The sequence below is a fragment of the Myxocyprinus asiaticus genome, chromosome 16, assembly GCF_019703515.2.
Source record: "Myxocyprinus asiaticus isolate MX2 ecotype Aquarium Trade chromosome 16, UBuf_Myxa_2, whole genome shotgun sequence".
NCBI lineage: Eukaryota > Metazoa > Chordata > Actinopteri > Cypriniformes > Catostomidae > Myxocyprinus > Myxocyprinus asiaticus.
In genome coordinates, this window is record NC_059359.1 from 6,456,008 (window position 1) to 6,476,825 (window position 20,818).

The 20,818-nt window shown below is 38.0% G+C and overlaps 1 protein-coding gene across 3 annotated transcripts; it reads left to right on the forward strand.

The window, feature by feature from the left end:
- The first annotated feature begins 601 nt into the window (after window positions 1–601).
- On the forward strand, window positions 602–7,771 carry LOC127454656 (uncharacterized). 3 transcript variants are annotated; one of them, XM_051722016.1, is made up of 6 exons: window positions 602–708; window positions 824–881; window positions 2,479–2,624; window positions 2,732–2,870; window positions 6,077–6,184; window positions 6,449–7,771. In XM_051722016.1, the coding sequence occupies exons 3-6, from the start codon at window positions 2,479–2,481 to the stop codon at window positions 7,166–7,168; spliced, it is 1,113 nt and encodes a 370-aa protein (XP_051577976.1). In that variant the 5' UTR covers window positions 602–708; window positions 824–881; the 3' UTR covers window positions 7,169–7,771. The 3 variants fall into 3 exon arrangements, with proteins under 3 accessions (XP_051577976.1, XP_051577977.1, XP_051577979.1); XM_051722017.1 differs by having other exon boundaries at window positions 668–708; window positions 2,424–2,624; XM_051722019.1 differs by lacking the exons at window positions 602–708; window positions 824–881; window positions 2,479–2,624; window positions 2,732–2,870 and adding an exon at window positions 4,338–5,980.
- Window positions 7,772–20,818: the final 13,047 nt, after the last annotated feature.

A 20,818-nucleotide genomic window follows, 5' to 3' on the forward strand; every position in this document is an offset into this window, starting at 1 on the left:
ACATCGGTATCACACTGAATGTTGTAAGGTTGCCGATTTTGCCCTACAACGACAGAAATACTTTAGGATTCCTGAAATGTATCCCGGACGGCAGAATCGTGGCCAAAATCGTACAGTGTGCACCGGGCATTACTATACGACAAGAGGAACTCTTCCTGGGGTTACACATTGCGATGGCTTTTGCAGGCCAGTGCTCATAATATCGAGTGAAAATAATTAAAACAAGCTTGTGGAATATTATTAGCTTTCCACATTTTACAGTAATACTATTTTGGAAAGTGCTAAGCCGTTTAAGAGTAATCACCGTGTATCACTGAATGTGTCTGGAATATCAAAAAACAAAACATAAGTCAGTTACTTTTGCAATCACTAATGATTTCAGTCTAGTCCAAATGCCCCTTAAACAGAGCAATGCACAGAAATTAAAGGCTTCTTTGAGGGCTAAACTGTTCTTGTACAGTGCTAAAACTTTCGAGTTCTGACTTGACAGACATAATAACTTTTTTAATGAAGTCTCAACTTTTCACTTTGTGTTAACAAGCAACATATTTTCTCTCCTTTCTGACTGCTTATGTCATCTACAGATGTCCTTCCAGTGTCGAAATACAAGGGTGTGGTTATAAAGGGAAGGTAATTAGGTAGATATTCTCTGTTCCTGCTTTATTTGAAGACATTCACTGCCATCAGACACGTAACCTGCTGATACAGGTATGAAAATTAAAATTTACAGTCAACCAGGCATGTTTTATGTTTTGTTATGTGTTAATACCAATGTCAGTAATGATAGCGCCGTGTTTCATAATATTTCTTCTGGTTTAAACAGCTACAACTATCGAGGAACCACTGCTTTTGTCTGTGTAATTCCAACAGACTGCCATAAGGTATTTGTGAGGACTTGATAATCATGGTTAACACTGAGAATGTGGGCGGGTGGGTATAGTGTTATCAAGGTCACTTTAACATAAAGGAAAATGTCTTGATTTTATTAGGTGTGAAATGGGTTATGATTATGAAAGAGTTAAAATTTATCTTGCAATCCAGATCCAGTTTCACAACATTTTTGTACAGCATGTACAGGCTTAATAGAAACAAGTTTTGCCAAAGGCTTCGAGGGAGCACTAACTCTGTTAAAAGATATGTGATAATGAGTCTTAAAATCTAGTTTACATCTGTCTGATAGTGTTTTATTATAAACAACAGAACTTGTTCCTAAAATTTATATCAATAAATTTTGAAACTCATGGTTATATTAGTTGTCTAATTGTGGGGATTTTCTGTAAACATACCAGACAACCCGTATTACATTCTACTGTACGGGCTGTTATTTATTACAAGTCAGTAACACATTTGACATACATTCATGCATTTTAAAACTAAATATTGTGAGATTTTTGGACAAACTCAAACTTTTTTTTTACTTAAAAATAACACATATATAACCAAAGTAAATATATATATATATATATATATATATATATATATATATATTGTACAGTGGAGCTAAAGGAACACCTTAAGGAAAATTAGTTGGTTTTTTTTGGTCACAAAGCTTTTTTTGAAAACGGATGTAGCAACCTAATTTGTGTTAAAAGAAATAATAACGGAAAGTTGTTTTGAATAAAATTCCTTTTTTTTTTTTTTTATTTATTTTTTTTTTTATACAAGGTGGCAAGAGAGATGAGAGGTGGCCACACTTGGGGTAAAAGGCTCCCACATATGGGGTAAAAGGCCCCCAGGGGGTTTAAAGAGATATCGTGTAAATATAGGGACAATAGTTATAGTGCGAAATTTGTCAGCTTGGGCAAATACTTCTGTGACATCAAGATGCTATTTTGAGTAACAAATTAAGATAATACTTATTCAAAACAACTACTTCAGAAAAGGGTTAACCATTTCCTGTTAATTTCAATCACATTTCGCATTTCATAATATCTCAAGTATCTATAAACAAATTAATCTCCGTTTTGATTGGATTAGTCAATGTGATCGCACTTTGAATATTCTTCCTAACAAATCTATTCGCCCTGCTTAATAAAAACAATGTATTTTATAGGGGCCTGCATTTAACCCCAAATACCATCCTTTCACGTACCGTTTTTAACTAATAGAAGCAAATTCATGTTCAGTGGTGGTGGTGTAGTGGGCTAAAGCACATAACTGGTAATCAGAAGGTTGCTGGTTCAATCCCCACAGCCATCACCATTGTGTCCTTGAGCAAGGCACTTAACTCCAGGTTGCTCCAGGGGGATTGTCCCTTGGATAAATGTGTCTGCCAAAATGCATAAATGTAAATATACTGACAGTAGACAAGAGTTGACAGACCAAAAAGATTTGAGTTTTGAGCAGGGGTGGTACTAAGATGTGATCTTTGGGGGAGGGGGCATTTTGATTTTTAAGGTAGGCAACTATTGATCTCTTTTCAGACAGGGGGTTTTACGGTTTCTCACATTGATGTACCTCTTCTGATAACAACACTAGATGGCATACTCTACACAAACATTGGCTGCGGGCTGCTTTGGGAAAATATATAAGGAGAAGTATGGAGATACATGGGCTGCTTTGAAGAAAGTCCCTCAAGTCAACATCAGCAAACAACAGCTGGAAAGAGAATGCAGAGTATATTAGTATGTATATACAGTATCTATAAATATAGATAACATTTCTTAGTTAAAGTTTATTTTTACATACTGAGCTTGATGTATAACCATGAGAACCTATTTGTAAACACCAGTAATGTTCGGCATCCCAACGTGGTGAAACTTCTTGGAGATCCGTGGCTAAAAGACTCCAAGTGGCACATTCCTTTGGAATTCATCTTTGGTGAAGACCTTGAGACGACCATCTTTAAAGCACAAGTGTCTAAAATACAGGTAATGGTGTATATATGAAAATTCTGTCATTATTTACCCACATTTCATGTTGTTCCAAACCCTTATGACTTTCTCTCTTCCGTGGAACACAAATGTAGAAATTTAGCAGAATGTCCTTGGTTCTTTTTTCTGTAGAGTTAAGTGAAAATGGGCAGATGTTGACAAGCTCTAAATATGACAAAAAACATCATGTAGTAAACCATAAACATGGTCCACACAGCTTGTGCACTACATTTCAAGTCTGCTGATACCATACAAAAGAGTAAGAAACAGATTTACTGTACAACAAAAGCACACTTGTTTTCAAATTCAAATCTGCATGCCAGGATTGGTCAAATATGTGGCAGAGGGGATAGCTTTTCGGAGGGGGAGTGAATAAAGATGTCAATTTTGGTTTCAAAGATTTGGAATATAGCCCACAAGCCATATGGTCTACTTTTATAGTGCTTTTTTATGGTCATTTTTCACTCAAAAAAGAAGTAATTTCCCTTAATTAAATTGTAGAATGTTTTTACAAGTAATAAAATGTCTTTCATTCAGATTAAGTCAGTTACACACGAGTCGGATAAGGTCAAATGAATGTACTATAGTAGTTTCAACTCAACTTCATTAGATTAATCAAACTCGATTTACTAAGGTTCATTTGATTAAATTTATTGGTCCAACTCAATTAATTTGATTAATTATTTGAATATACCAGGTAAGTAAATGTAAGGACAGTAAAATGTTAAAAATGCCACACTGTCAATTTATTAACAATCATTTATAGAGCTAAGCAGCACTCAAAGAATTACTTAAAACAAATGAAAGTCCATCATCAACCTAAGCACAAAAGCCATTATTCACCACAATGGAAACCCCCAAAACTCCAACATAACAGACACTCTTTTTAAATACCAATATAACAGAACATTAAACATTAACAAATCTCATCCTATTCCCATCTTGCTCAACAATGCATAGTCACTTAATTTTAAAGGGATAGTTCACCCAAAAAAATAAAATTCAGTCATTGTTTACTCACCCCTGTGTTGTTATAACCCTACATGACTTTCTTTCTTTTTCTTAACACAATGGGAGAAATTGTGAAAAAATGTTGTGTTCAGTGATGTCATACAATGGCAGTTTATGGTGACTACCTCTTCAAGCTTCAAAAGAATGCAAAAGTATAATTCAGAAGTCTAATAAATTATTCTTTGAGACTCATGAAGGCATACGATAAGGTTGGTGTGAAACAAACCGAAATCAAATGTATTATTTAGTAAAAAACATTCACTGACTGTTGATCACCTGTGCAAGTTCATGATAGGGCACGAGAGCAACAGTTCATGCAGCCCCCATTTGATATGGGGTGTTCAAGCGAAAACTCGTTTTATTTCAAAAAACAGGACCGCTACAGTGATAGTGACAAAAGAACTCAACACAGCTGCACAAAAACCATAGAAGAGAACTTACTAAACATGTCTGAAGAGTTTGTAGTCAAAGAATTGATGCATTTCTATGCCCAGTACTCGTAAAATGAAACAGAAACATAGAGGAGGCTACAGGCAGCCGCAGTGTCCTAACCTGACGGCAAACAACACGTGATAAAAGGTATCTTTTCTATGTTAATCAGAGTTTTTGTCCTAACAACATGACATCTGTTATGACGTCCTTCGGATGAGATGTTAAACCGGGGTCCCGACTCTCTGTGGTCACTAAAAATCCCAGGGCACTTCTCGTAAAAGAGTAGGGGTGTAACCCCTGGCCAAATTCCCCCCATTGGCCCTTCTCAATCATGGCCTCCAAATAATCCCCATCCATAAATTGGCTCTATAACTTTACTCTCTCCTCTCCACCAATAACTAGTGTGTGGTGAGCATACTGGCACACTATGGCTGCCGTTGCATCATCCATATGAATGCTGCACACTGGTGGTGGTTTGCGGAGAGTCCCCTGTTTACTATGTAAAGCGCTTTCAGTGTAGTGTCCGAAAAAGCACTATACAAATGTAACATTCATTCATTCAACAAGCCGTGATGAGCAACGGTACATTCTATCGATCACTTGTTTTCTGTTATCTGTATTGTGCCAGGTAACGTCGTCTGCTGTAAACTGGCACCAGTCCAAAAATTAGCCTCATAACAATATAATAAAGCCAGCATCTCATGAGCCGGTTAAAAACTACTTGATTTTGGCTGAGAATGTTATACCTTCCAAATGCTTTTGCAGAGGTCTCATTCCCTTCAGGTCTGTCACAAATACTCACTGGTTCAGAATGGAGAAGAGGTGACAGACATTCCCACCTACTCCATCACTTTTTTCTTTGATTGAGGACTCCGGTTAAAAAAAAAAATAAGGCTGGGCATAGAAATGCATCTATTCTTGGACTACAAACTCTTCAGACATGTTTAGTAAGTTCTGTTCTCTGGTTCTTGTGCAACTATGTGGTGTTCTGTTGTCATTATCACTGTGGCGGACCTGTTTTTAGATAAACAAAACAAGTTTTTGCTTGAACGCCCCATCACAGGAGCTGCACTGTCATGAATGCGCACAGGAGATCAACGGTTGGTAAACAGTTCAACTAAAAAAAATGTTTCTCACTAACCTTATCGCATGCTTTCATAACAATCATGAGTCTCATGGAATAAATTAACAGACTTCTGAATTATACTTTTGCATTCTTTTGAAGCTCACCATAAACTGCCATTGTATGACATCAAATAGCACAATATTATTTTCACAATTTCTCCCTTTGTTTTAAGAGAAAAAAGCCATATAGGGTTATAACAACACTGGGGTGAGTAAACAGTTTCGTTTTTGGGTGAACTAATCACTTGTTCTCCCTTTCCAGTCCCATGCAAATCATCCCCTTTCCAGTTTCATCAATGCTACATTAACACCACAAAAATTATTCATGTAGTCCCAACTCAAACAGTTTCCATTTTACAAATTTAAATGGATAGAACACAGTAAAATCAAATTGAGAAAAAATTTTCTTGAATTGTGTTGCTTTAGTTAAGTAAACTGAACATGCAGCAAAAATCCTTTTTTTTTTTTTTTTTTTTGAGTATTGGAGCTCAATAGCTGTTAAATGGAAGAAAGCCATATTGATTTAGAACGCCATGAGAGTGAGTAAATGACTTTCACTCTTGACTTTCAGAAATTGTATGCATTGATGAAGCTAAAATGCAACAAAACAATGATGCCTTTCTGTGTATCTTCAGCTGAATCCAGCAGTGAAAGCCACAATCATCACTGGTATGTGTGAAGGTTTGCTCCATCTGCACTGTAAAGACATTGTCCACCAAGACCTCAAACCTGATAACATCATGGTGAGCCAAACAAAAATGAAAATGAAACAGGGTTTTCCCTAAAATCCCTTATGACAAATAAAAATAGAAACAAATGATACAATTGTTGACAAATACAATTTATGTTGATCACATAGCTCAGATAATTTAATCTTGAAAGAATTTAAATTGTTAAATTTTAATTGTTCTCAAGGAGAAACAACTAAGATTGTATTTGGGATTTTTCTTTCTAATGGGTGGCCATGAATGAAGAAAACAAGTCTTACTTCTCTCATCCCATTTAAGGTTGAGCATCAAACCCATCGTGCTGTGATCATTGATTTGGGGCTGGCTAAATTCTCCAGAAATGGACTCACCTCTGCAGTAAACATGGGAAATGAGGCTTACTCAGCTCCAGAGATCCTGCAGATGAATGGAGTTCGTGACAAGCGTTCAGACGTTTGGGCAATGGGGAAAATCATAGCTGAACTCTGTGCCAGGGTCAGGTTACCGACCCAATTTGTGTCTGCCAGCAAAATTCGGGAAACTCTAAAAGACCAGCCATACTGTATTCCTGTGTCCAGGATGGTGGAGGTCAATCCAAACTACAGATCAACTATGGCTGCGGTCATCTCAGACATTAGGAGAGCTGGTTCACCTTCACAAATGGACATGAGGCCAAGAGACGTCACAGTGACACATACAAATGAAGTAAGAGGAAATCAAAAATGGTGTCCACAAGTGCCCGCTCCACCAAAGATGGAGGTAAAGAATTCTCCAATGGTAATTTATCGGCAGGATCCACCTCATCAGAGAGAGGTGGTGAAGGTGTCAGTCCCGTTAAAAGGCGAGGCCTTGAACAATCAGTTGTCCCTGATGTCATTTCCATGCCACCTTCCAGAGACCGGAAAAGTGACTCAGGAACGCTACAATGAGGAGAAAGGAGCTCTAGAATATAAAGAGATCATCACAAAGGGTGGAAGAATTATTAAGTATGAGAAAGTGCAAATAACCAAAGATTCTTAAAGATGAAAGAGGATATACTTTGCCTTCTGACAATAAATAAATAAACAATTTGCTTATTGCAAGATCTCAAAAATATTCAGATAGGTACAGGTTCTTGTTGGCCTACAGCATAATTTATTCTGTCCTGTGCAAAATAAATTATAAGTTACTAGTCTGCAGAATAATTTGTTCTCCCATAAATTGTCAATATACTGTACTTTTACATTGGTGCTATATGGCTGGTAACAATATCAAACAGTGTCATTCATTGTTTTTATTTTAGTACTATGTCATTCCTGATATGCTACGTATGTCTATTAAACAAAAATTTTGTGATGTTTCAGTTTTGTAATTTGGTTTTAACTGGTAACCTAAGTGGGACACTGCTGTTTACCAAAGATTATGCATGGCCTATTTGCTCAAAAAAAATGTAATCAATATTAATGTTAGTAATATTGGTCATTCAATTAAACTTTTCACTTATTATATTTTATGTACTGTATAAGGACTGGAGATAGATATTCATATTTTTTGATTATGGGATTAACAGTTCGGTATAACTGGAACAATCAATGTAATTGCTATTTGTATAAATGTTTTAAATATAATAAAAATGTGATCATATACTATTCTTAATTTTCTATTCAAAAACTTTTACATATTCAAAAAACTTGCTTCGTTTATACTTAAATTTTATTTTATTTTATTTTATTTTTTTGTAATACACCATTTGTTTTTATCATCAATGATGTGTTAACATTGTTTACATTTTAAAATTCATCCAAATGTAACTTTGTCCCTGTATCAGATTAAAAAAAACACAGCTTTATATGAATTTTAATCAAAAATCTGAAATTCCTTTTGGCCATATTGTGCACCTTCTGCAGGGGAAATTCTACAGTCCAAATGCATACTAAAGAGTTTACAGGGGTCTCAAATTCAAATTAATTGGGGGCAGTGTTGGGTGTAAAATTATTACAAATTAAATAGTTCCTGCAATCTAATTACCTTTTTAGTCAAAAAGTATTGTAATGCATGTTATTTTAAATTCTAGTAATCAAATTAGTGTTTCTAACTTTCAATTAAGTTACTTTTAAGTACATTACTTAGGCTACACATTTCTAGAATTGAAAACATGAATTATGTTAATATGCAAGTCTGTTTGAGTGACAGCAGAAGGGTGTATGCTCCCTAATGAGTCATTATAAGGGAGTGAATGACTTGTGTGCAACATTGAACAAGGAGGAAGTAGACACATTATTTTGATTTAGTTGAGCAAAAACAACAAAAGATTTTCTGTGAAAAGTGTTTTAGAAAGCAACAAAAGTAATGTAATTACTTTTTTAATGAAATACCAGTAAAGTAATCTGATTACAGTTGTATGGCCTAAAAGTAATTAGAAATTTTGTTAGATTAATTTTTTGAGTAACTTACCCAACACTGCCTGGGGGCCACAAACCAGGTGGCGTTCTCCATCTGGGGCCAGTTGAACAAACTGTGTTTACAGCAATGGATTTTCAATATATAAAGTATTGCCATAGTTATAGTTCACAGTTTTACAGTACAGACCATCTCTTCCTTTACATGTTTAAGAACAAATAAAGTGCACAAGGTACAGTAACAGTGGCTGTAATAAAACTAGCATTACTATTGAAAACAAAACAGCTAAATCCAGCCTAATTCTTCCAGCCTGCACAGGTGCGCCAGTTAGGAGAGGTTTTAAGAGAGGTTTTGGGCACTTGTCAACTGGTCAGGCTGGGAGACTATCTTAAACCAGTTTAGGCTTGTCTAAGATGGTTTTATTTTAGCAGGGATACCAAACCGAAATAGGTTATACTGTATATAAACCCAAGTTCCCCTTCTTCTTACTAACCTGATCAAACAACAAGTAAAAGAAAAGACGATTAAACAACCCTAACTCCCTAACCAAATAACAAAGGCAAAATATATGCAGTAAACAAAAATGGCATCAGACTCCCTACTTCCCACTTTGAAAATTAAGTTCTATTTACAAGTATTTACACCTACAAATATTTACAAACAGTTCTTAAATTAACAAAGTCCAAATGAGTATACAAAAGGTGAAACACAGATAAACACAAGTTATCAGATCAAGAAGACCAACCCAGGTGGTGGTGGTGGTGGTGGTGGTGGCAAGGCTTTTAAAGGCTCAAAGATCCAGCTGGACCAGTCAAGAGCAGTCATCATTTTTGGTGTAGGAGCCAATCAGGAAGTGGCACACCTACACTCAAACACAGACAGAAAACTCCAAAACATTACACATACAAAATACCACAAGATCATAACACGTCAAAACGATCAATTTGAAGTTTACAACTTGTAGTTACGAGTTCGACACAGACATGAACATGACATGAACGGAAACTTAGGCCCCTGGTTTATGGTCACAAAGCTTCTGCCTTTGTCATTACACTTCAAAAATGTTTTTAATGACATATTTTGTTTTTAAAGAATGCAGACTCTTGAATTATCATAACAAATGAAACTATGTGAAGGTAAAAATAAACTAAACCAATAGCCAGGAATCTGCTATTGTGGGATCTGCTGACTTTTTTCCATTTTAACTTTGTGGAATAAATGTAAATATGGTGAAATGTGTTAAACATAGCAGCTTTGCAGAAAATTATTCTGTAACAGAATTTGAAGCTGTATTGTCTTAATGTCATCATTGTGTGTGTTGAGGTCAAGCACCTCATTTTACTGAGCCTTTGTTGAAAATGAAAAAAAATGTCTACAGAGTTTCAGGCTCTTTTTGTAATCAATTTGTGGACAGTACCAATGAACACGCAAGGAGCAGGTATTTATAAAATTTTTACGAATGACAAACCTTCCCATTCCACAGAAAATCAGTAAAACTTTGTGGAATTCTTTTGGTGTAGATTCCATGGGAATAGCCTAATTATTTTAAGAAATGAAAAAAAAAAAACTTAAAACTGAAAAACAAATTACAAACCAGATTGGAGACAGAGCCACAAAACGATCCAACAAACACAATAGGAAAAGGAACACAATAAATACAGGTAGGGCACATGAGGAACAGGTGAAGACAATTAAACATAACAAGGACTAAAGGAGCCATGTTAAACACAAAGCCATGTGCTAACACATGAGACGAAAACAGACACAAGTGCACATGGTGATGAAGGTCCAAATACAGCCATGTGCACTCACACAACACACAAGACTGTCAGAAGAGAGCATGGCAAGAGGACCAGACCCGAAGCCATGCGCTCACAAAAGACGAGACATGGAGCATGAGTGTCCGGATCCTGAACCAGAACAGAAACCGAGTCAGACACCACACTCCAAATATGAAAACACAAACACAGAACATGAGTGACTTGGTGGCAGGATCCTGACAATTACCTAATATATAAATCAACAGCGAAGGCCATATGTGCTATTCGCATTTGTTATTGTTTCTGTTGTGGTTCCAGAAAAATTACAGTTTAGCCGACAGTGAGTGCGTTCCTGTTTGTCAACATGTTCCAAGAGCAAAATGTGTGTCTGTAATTCCAACAGACAACCATAATGCATTTGTGATGATTTGATAATTAGGGTTAACACTGAAGATAAACACGGGCTAAAACACAGGCAATCAAAAGATCCTGTTTTGATCACATTTTAAGACTATAAAGTTAACATAAGGCTTAAAATAGATTTACGATATTCAACTGGTCATTTTAATAAGTAGGGCCTACTACATGAAGAAGTGTAAAATATAGTAATTATACTTTAAATAAATGGTAGCATGCGCATGTGCAGTCATTTTAGGAGAAATGCCCAGTTCAAGACAAGGCACGAGAGTTGAAAGACTTGTTGGAAAGTAAGTGCTTAAAAGGCTTGCAATTTCACAACCTCACATTGACTTTTACCTCTGCACTAGATGGCTTAATCTACAAAAACACTAGCTGGGGACTGTTTTGGGAAAGTACAAGGTAAAGTATGGATACAGTGGGCCGCAGTGAAGAAAGTCCCTCTCTAAGCCTTCTCAGCCTAACACAGTTGGAAAGAGAATGCAAAGTATATAAGTACGTATATAGCTATATAAAGGTTATATTTCAAATGTCTTAACTGAATTAATTTAAATGATCAATGTATAACCATGAGACCGAATTTGTGAAACTTCTTGTGGTGAAACTTCTTGGGAAACCTTCGCTGAAAGAATCCAAGTGGCACATTCCTTTGGAATTCTTTAGTGAAGAACATGAAAATACAGGTAAGTCAGTCTAATACACCAGCCGTGCACTGATCATCTAAAAAAGAATTACAGATATTTGAGTATTAAAATGAGCCTTATTTCCAGAAACTATTAACAGTTTACAACAGGACAATTTCCACTTCTTGGTTTCCTATTTACACTACAAAAAGAAGGAAACTATGTTGGTAAATGGTTTATACGTTGATAATTGTTTAGATTAATAAATATGCGGATTTGAAAATGTTTGTTTACAATTTTAAACATTTTTTGCAAAATTTTTTGTCAACATTACTTTTGACAGTGTACAATGGACTTAACTTAGTATTACTGGCAAAAGATTGACTAAACAATTAATATACTGTAAGTTTTGTTCAAAAGACCTAAAACAATGACTAATACAGTGTTAAAATTAACCTGGGGAGGCCACACTCCTGATTTTCATGTATTTTAAGTATTGGTGGTATAGCAGTAACCAAATATTCAAGAAATGGTGGGGGGTTAAATGCAAGAAATGGCCTTTTTAAAACCCATATTGATCAATGACTAATCTGTGGTCATGGCCCTAATTGATGGAGTTCAAATGCAGCAAAACAAAAATGTATATGATAATGTATATGAATGTGTATATTCAGCTGACTCCAGCAGTGAAAGAAACAATCATCTCTGGAATGTGTGAAGGTTTGCTCCAACTGCACAGTAAAGACATCGTCCACCAAGACCTTAAACCTGATAACATCATAGTGAGCCAGACATTAATGTTGCTCAGTATCCTATGTTTTCATATTTCTCTCAGATGTTTCTCCTGATTTGGAATTCTTTAGAAATGGTCTCACCTCTGCAGAAAACAAGAGAAATGAGGCTTAACCAGCTCCAGAGATCCTGCAGAGGAATGGAGTTTGTGACAAACTTTCAGACGTTTGGGCCATGGGGAAATCATAGCTGAACTCCAGAGTCAGGTTCCCGACCCAATATGTGTCAGCCACCGAAATTTGTGAAATGCTAAAAGACCAGCCATAATGTATTGCTGTGTCCAGGATGGTGAAAGACAGTCCAAACTACAGATCAACTATGGCTGCAATCATCTCAGACATCAGAAGAGCTGGTTCACCTTCACAAATAGACATGATGCCAAGAGACATCACAGTGACACATACAAATGAAGAAAGAGAATATCAAAATTGATGTTCGCAAGCATTTACTTTATAAAAGATGGATTCATCACAAAAGAAAGAGGTGGTAAAAACTGTAGGCCCTTTAAAAGGTGAGAGCTTAAACAATCAGATGTCCCTGATGTCATTTCCTTGCGCCCTTCCTGAAATCTGAAAAGTGACTCAGCATTGCTACATTGAGGGAAAAGGAGTGCTAAAATGTAAAGAGATTGTTACAGAGAGTGGGAGAGTCACTAAGAATGATACAGTGCAAATGAGAAAAGATTTGTGTCATCTGACAGTAAAAAATAAATATCTATTTTTGTTTGATTGTTTGTTTTACTTTTAGTAGTAGTGGTAAGTAGTCATTTAGAAGACTCTTATCCTAAATCTCAGTTTGGTGGCTTGACACAGACAGAACATGGAATTGAGTTAAACTGCAATATGTTTTATTATACCATGGTCTGTTCGAATACTTGATTCTGATTGACTGGAATGCATGCAGTTCAAACCACTGAATGCACAGGTAGTTCCAGTCAGTTTTAATCACCGTTCGATATTAATGCACTGTTTGTAACCCTAGCAACAAAACATCACAGAGCAAGCAGAGTGAGCTATAGCAACTGAAAAAATGCCCTAACCACTTTCAACAGCATAGCTAATATAATGGAATTCAGTTTGTTTTGCAAGGAGGGTAAATGAAGGAAATTAGGACCTATTAAATGCATCTTTCGCTGTCCAGTAAGGCGATGCAAGGCGATTTAAACTGTAATGCGTTGTGTATGTTATGTGCTGAAGCGCTGTTGTTTACAAAATGCACGCAGCATTTTGCGGTGAAGCGCTACCGTTCTTGGACAAATTGCGATTTCATTCATTCAGTCAATCATGCAGCCTTTACAGATACCATACCGATGTATCAGAGGTCCAAATCTGCAGGTTCCAGGGTGTGCTTGTAATGGATTTCCCTTATTATACAGTAAGTGCTACTTTTACTGTCACTGCCACATTTGTAACCGGTTTTTCCACACTAATGTGAAAATGACAATGAATAAAAATTAAATAATACATTTTCTCTGGAGTGCCAACCCCTCCACATTCTGTGGATATTATTATTTCTCAAGTTTTGAATGTTCAACTAAGTAAAGGAATGAATTGCTATGGCAAAGTGGATGATTATCAGTGAATAACATTAAAAACATTTGATCAGTTCCTCACACAAAAGCTATTTTATCCCTAAAGAATACATGGGACATAGTGCACAAGTAGAATTGACTATTAATTGTTATGTAACTAGGACATTCTGCATAATTAAAATATAATTTTGTGTTCCACCGAAGACAGAAAATCAAATGGGCTTTAAACAAAATGATGGTGAGTGAATGATGATAGAATTTCATTTTAAACCCTAAAATTTTTGAATTGGGTAAAGAAATAGAATCCTATTTGAATACAGCACCAGAGTGATGTTTTGCTGGTGCAGGATCTCTTTTCAAAATTCTGATATATAAAGAAAAATTTTAACATTTAAAATTTAAATACTACTCCGATTATAGTGGAAATGATCTGTTGATGTTTGATCTTTTATTCTGAAATTACACCAGTTCACAGCATTGATGAGTTTCATGAAGTAGACCCTGTTTTAACCTCTGTATTTTGCAACAATATGTACATGATAATTCTTTGTCAATAAATTGTGCAATATGCTGTAAAACTTTAAAGTGTTGACTGATCCATTCTGAACAGCAGCACTTATTTAACTTTCCTCCTGTGATTTATAAGGCGGTTTTTCATTTTTCCAGTCAGCATGTTTTTAGATTTGCATGACTGTTTTTGTAGATATTTGCATAAATGTCTAGATTTGTGCTGTTGTTTTCCCACAATTTCCAAAAAAGATGTTAACAACTAAAAAAACGCCAGGAATATTTCTTTATAAAATGCCAGTTTTTCATTTTAGAAGCGCATTCCACCTGGGGACATGACAAAACTGGCAACATCTGCTCAAGTGATATTATTTAAAATTCACCTTTATGGTTATTTAATTGTGATATTGTGATAGAAGAACACTAACTAATATGATTTATTTACGATTATGGCTAATATGGTTATCTTTTAAAAATGATATATTTTTCATAACCCAATAAAGTTGGCTTTACACATAAAGTTGTGACTTAATAAACACCAGTGCAGCAAGGTTAGAGAGAATTCTGAATTACCTATCACATCATGTTTAGCTAAATTGAGTTTGAAAAATTATGAAAGAGATTTAATATACAGTGGTGTGAAAAAGTGTTTGCCCCCTTCCTGATTTCTTTTTTTTTTTTTTGCATGTTTGTCACACTTAAATGTTTCAGATCATCAAACAAGTTTAAATATTAGTCAAAGATAACACAAGTAAACACAAAATGCAGTTTTTAAATGAAGGTTGTTATTATTAAGGGAAAACAAAATCCAAACCTACATGGCCCTGTGTGAAAAAGTGTTTGCCCCACCTGTTAAAACATAACTTAACTGTGGTTTATCACACCTGAGTTCAATTTCTCTAGCCACACCCAGGCCTGATTACTGCCACACCTGTTCTCAATCAAGAAATCACTTAAATAGGACCTGCCTGACAAAGTGAAGTAGACCAAACAATCTTCAAAAGCTAGACATCATGCCGAGATCCAAAGAAATTCAGGAACAAATGAGAAAGAAAGTAATTGAGATCTATCAGTCTGGAAAAGGTTATAAAGCCATTTCTAAAGCTTTGGGACTCCAGAGAACCACAGTGAGAGCCATTATCCACAAATGGCGAAAACATGGAACAGTGGTGAACATTCCCAGGAGTGGCCGGCCGACCAAAATTACCCCAAGAGCGCAGCGACGACTCATCCAAGAGGTCACAAAAGACCCCACAACAACATCCAAAGAACTGCACGCCTCACTTGCCTCAGTTAAGGTCAGTGTTCATGACTCCACCATAAGAAAGAGACTGGGCAAAAATGACCTGCATGGCAGAGTTCCAAGATGAAAACCACTGCTGAGCAAAAAGAACATTAAGGCTCGTCTCATTTTTGTCAGAAAACATCTTGATGATTCCCAAGACTTTTGGGAAAATACTCTGTGGACTGACGAGACAAAAGTTGAACTTTTTGGAAGGTGTGTGTCCCATTACATCTGGCGTAAAAGTAACACCGCATTTCAGAAAAAGAACATCATACCAACAGTAAAATATGGTGGTGGTAGTGTGATGGTCTGGGGCTGTTTTGCTGCTTCAGGACCTGGAAGACTTGCTGTGATAAATGGAACCATGAATTCTGCTGTCTACCAAACAATCCTGAAAGAGAATGTCCGGCCATCTGTTCGTGACCTCAAGCTGAAGTGAACTTGGGTTCTGCAGCAGGACAATGATCCAAAACACACCAGCAAGTCCACCTCTGAATGGCTGAAGAAAAACAAACTGAAGACTTTGGAGTGGCCTCGTCAAAGTCCTGACCTGAATCCTATTGAGATGCTGTGGCATGACCTTAAAAAGGCAGTTCATGCTCGAAAACCCTCCAATGTGGCTGAATTACAACAATTCTGCAAAGATGAGTGGGCCAAAAATCCTCCACAGCGCTGTAAAAGACTCATTGCAAGTTATCGCAAACGCTTGATTGCAGTTGTTGCTGCTAAGGGTGGCCCAACCAGTTATTAGGTTTAGGGGGCAAACACTTTTTCACACAGGGCCATGTAGGTTTGGATTTTGTTTTCCCTTAATAATAATAACAACCTTCATTTAAAAACTGCATTTTGTGTTTACTTGTGTTATCTTTGACTAATATTTAAACTTGGTTGATGATCTGAAACATTTAAGTGTGACAAACATGCAAAAAAATATGAAATCAGGAATGGGGGCAAACACTTTTTCACACCACTGTAATAAAAAAGACCAAAGCTTTACATTTAAAATTATCATTAAAGAAACGTCAGTTTCAAAATGCTTCTTAAAATATTACTGCACCTTCTTACTACAGTAAGTAGTTACCAAGGCAACGTGAATCTGCCATAATAGTTGGTCAATCTTGCTGCATCTTACAAGAATGCACAACAACAATTCATTTTTGCAAATACAGATCGGTTTAAAGCTACAATATTGTGTCTAAAAGAACATGTTGTCTTAAATATATCTAGAAAATTGGAACCACTTACATAATCAGAGTTAACTACTGCAAAATATTGGATTATACTTGTAAATACAGTACTTTCCAAGACATTCATTCACAGCTGATTAATTCCAGATTTACAGTATTTTCTGTAATAAGGCTTTACTGTCTTTTATGATGTGGGTGTACTGTATCTGTAACTGTTTTCTGGTAGGTTTACCTCTCTTACTTTCAGTTTCTTTCTTGGTTGGCCCAGGACTATTGGTGCTGGGAGTTATTGGGCAAAGATTGTGTTACTTGAAGCATAAATAGATAAAGTGCAATCCAGTTTACTTTCACTGCTTTGAAGAGGTGCCTGAAGACTAGATAAAGACACAGGTAAGGAAATGATGTAAATAAATAAATAAAATAAAATTGGCTAAATAGTAAATAACATATGTAATCTTTATAAATGTTATTTTAGTTAACCTTTTTTAGGAGCATTCATTATTAATAAAGTATGCGATGGATCTGCTTTCTATATGTCATATCATATCATTTAAGCTATATGCATAAAACATACTTTATGCAGAACACACACACACACACACACACAAACATGCAAAATTGTAAAAACAAATGTCAGGGGTACAAGGGTATAAAATGAAGTCGTCTATACTGAAGAGAAAAATTGTAAAAAGACATTATTGGAAAGAAAGCACTGTTTCTCATATTAGCTTTGACCTCTCTGCCTACTGCATCATTACAGACATCTCCAAAAATGAGTTGTCAGCAATGTGGAATAACACTGGCTCCACAAGATACAATTATTTGCTGGATGTGTAGGTCAGTAAATAAGTGTCAATGAAGTTAAGTATTTAAGGTTGGATTGGAAGGAAGAATTATTTACCAGAATGTTACTCATAGACCATTATTGACATCTCTAAATATTTCTAATATGTATTTTATAATATTTAATAAATTATTCAATATTTTTTACTTTTTTAAATATTTTATTTCTTAATTTCACTAAAGCTTATTTTCTATAATTACTTGACCTAATTCTATATTTAAGGTATCTACCTGACTGGGAGGAAGAGGAGGCTAAACTTTACACCTTTACACCTGCTGCACAGGTAAATTTGTCTGAAGCATCCCCAGATATTTCTTTATAAACAATTAAGCACAAATGAACTAAGAAACCCACTATCACTACCAACTTTATCAGTAGGTTGAATATGAAACCAATCTCTTGCTTTTTTATTAATCTTTTAGGTGAATTATGCGATTGTTCCATCAAACAGCAGCACCATCCAGAGGGCCATGCACATGCCAAGAAATGGAGTCATGACTCACTATCACAATGATATAGAGAAGGGTGTTCAAACAATTGAACAAGTAGTCACAAAGAATGGCAAAATCGTTGTCTGTGATGTATTCTTTGTAAAAGGCATTAAAACCTAGAAAGCAAGACTATTTGGATAAAACAAGAAATGGAAAAATGCTAAACGTATGGTATTTATTAGCCGTTTTTTGGAATGCTTTTTTCCACCTCTCATTAAGTTTAAAGAATATGAAAGTTATGATGAATTGTTGTTTTATAATAGTCTATAATGTGTCATTCTATATCCTTTTTATTAATCTATTAATTTTTTGTCATTAAATTAATAAATTACCAGGCTCATCTCATGAAAAGGATGTGTAAGAGTGTTGAATTCAGTCTTCAATTGCATGCATTTGTTGGAATTTTTTACGTCTCCATGGCTGTATACACTATCCTATCATTGTCATATGCAAGATTAAACATGCTCCAAATTTGTGTCTAAAAAGACACACACACACACAGAAAAATAAAATAAAATCTTTGGGATACAGAGAAGCTCAGCTACAGCTTACTATGTTGTGTGTGTGTTAATGTTCTCTGTTGTGATGTTCTGTACTGCATCTCTGTAAAAACAGTAACTTTCATTCCCCTTCTGTCACTCACTCAACGTTGTGTCGATTTAGTGACACTAGGGGTCGCCCTTGGGAGCCCCAAACTCCTCAGATCTTTGAGAAAAGGCCAATGAGAATTGGCGAGTGGAATTTGCATGCCACTCCCCCGGACATACAGGTATAAAAGGAGCTGGCTCGCAACCACTCATTCAGATTTTTTCTTCGGAGCCAAGCGGTTGTGTGTCAGCAAGTTGTCTTCCACTACCAGTCCATTCACCTCCCAAGAAGCGTTTGCTGTTGGATATACGGCGCATTCCAGCTGCTTTTCTCTCCTTCTGCACAGATCTGTGCAGATTACGCCCCTGGGCGCTTCGACAGCACTAAGAGAGTTTATATTCCTGCAAAGAGTATATTTTCTCTATTAGAGCAAACACATTGACATGAACATCTTTTTAAAGACGCGTCTTTTTCAAGATGCCTTTGCGTCTTTGTGTGCGACCTGGATGCGGTCGCTATCTCTCCACTTCCGACGTCCACGGGCGCTGCCTCACGTGTCTGGGTCGTAATCACACTGAGGCAGCGTTCATGGATGGTTCATGTTCTCATTGCGAGAATATGACCATGGCAACATTGCGGTTGTGGCTTTCCTTCTTCCGGGGGAAAGCCACTCTAGCCGCCCCCCGCGGAGTGCCATCTACCTCCGGGTACGAGGCTGGCCCGGCTGGCGCTGGAGGCGATTTGGGGGCTTCAATGGGCTCTGCCGGGTAAATCCCTGCGGACCTCCCATTCCCCAGCACACTTGTTTTCCCCCGGCGAGTTCAGAGAGGAGACCAGCTCGCCCCAGGGCCAGCTTAGTGTTACTTTCGGAGCTCCGAAGCAGGATGAGTACTCGATCACTGCATCGGAGAGCGTACTGGTGATGTCAGATGCCGAGGATTCGACTGGGCTTCCACCTTCGGGCCGGCCCGCCCAGTCTGAGGCTGACGGCGAGATGACCGCCATGCTTGCCCGGGCCGCCGCGTGTGTCGGGTTGGAGTGGAAACTTCCACCCTCCCCTGAGCCCTCGCGGCTAGATGATTGGTATCTGGGTTCGGGGCGCCGCTCACAGCCATGCTCCCCCACCCACCCTCCCCCCCCCACCCCCGGTCCCCTTCTTCCCAGAAGTGCACGATGAGCTGATGAGGTTGTGGAGGGCACCTTTTTCTGCCCGAAACCGACCTCCCAGCTTGTCCGCTCTCACTACCCTCGATGGCGGGGTGGCCCACTGGTATACGGAGTTCCCTCAGGTGGATAAGGCGGTTGTGGTGCACCTGTACCAACAAAGCACAGCCACCTGGCGGGATCGCCCGGCACGCCCTTCCAAGGCCTGTAGGACAACATCGTCTCTGATGGCCAAAGCCTACAGCGTGGCTAGTCAGGCCGTCTCTGCCCTGCATGCCATGGCCCTCCTGCAAGTACACCAGGCCAAGGCATTAAAGGAACTGCACATGGGTAGTTCTGATCCCGATGTGTTACAGGAGCTGCGCTCGGCGACCGACCTCACTCTCCAGGCAATGAAGGTCACGGCGCGAGCACTCGGGCAGGCGATGTCCACCCTTGTGGTCCAGGAATGGCACCTGTGGCTGAGTCTGGTCGAGATGAGGGATGCGGACAAAGGTTCGCTTTCTCAAAGCCCCCATCTCCCAGATCAGCCTATTCGGCAACACCGTCGAGGACTTCGCCCAGCAGTTCTCAATGGTTATGAAGCAGACGGAGGCTATACAACACATCTTGCCCCAGCACGGCTCAAGATCCCATATCCCGTCTGCTTGCCGAGGGCATCCCTCTGCGGCAGCGAAAGCCCAGGCGGCTCTGCCTCAGCCCGAGCCCAGTTCTCGGCCCCTGCGTAGAGCCCCCCGCAGGAAGCTGATGCCCCCTGCCTCACGGGCTGGCACGAGAACACGGAAGGCTCCTAAGCGCCCCTGAGACAGATGACCCAGGGAGCGAGATGTCTGCTGCAAACCCGAAGCTGGTATCCAGACCACTCCATCCCCCAGTGGAGGGCTGGGAGGTAAATCCATGGTTTCCTTTTCTTTTATGTTCGCTGCACCCCGAACGGGCTGCGGTACCCACATTCTCAATAAAAGAGCAGTTTCCTCACTCCCTGGGTCACATCGCCAGTGTTTATGACTGCCGTTATCACGGCAACCGGGCATTGAGCACCTGCGACTTAGACACTGCAAACGCGGCCCTCCGCCTTCACGCGTCCGGTCACACCACACTC

What these genes read in the sequence shown, in the direction of transcription:
- LOC127454656 (XM_051722016.1), top strand. Translation starts at nt 2,479, where the DNA reads ATGGCATACTCTACACAAACATTGGCTGCGGGCTGCTTTGGGAAAATA. An exon ending in AGAGAATGCAGAGTATATTA is followed by an intron (nt 2,625 to 2,731) that starts GTATGTATATAC and finishes TGTAAACACCAG; the next exon opens with TAATGTTCGGCATCCCAACG. An exon ending in TCAAACCTGATAACATCATG is followed by an intron (nt 6,185 to 6,448) that starts GTGAGCCAAACA and finishes ATCCCATTTAAG; the next exon opens with GTTGAGCATCAAACCCATCG.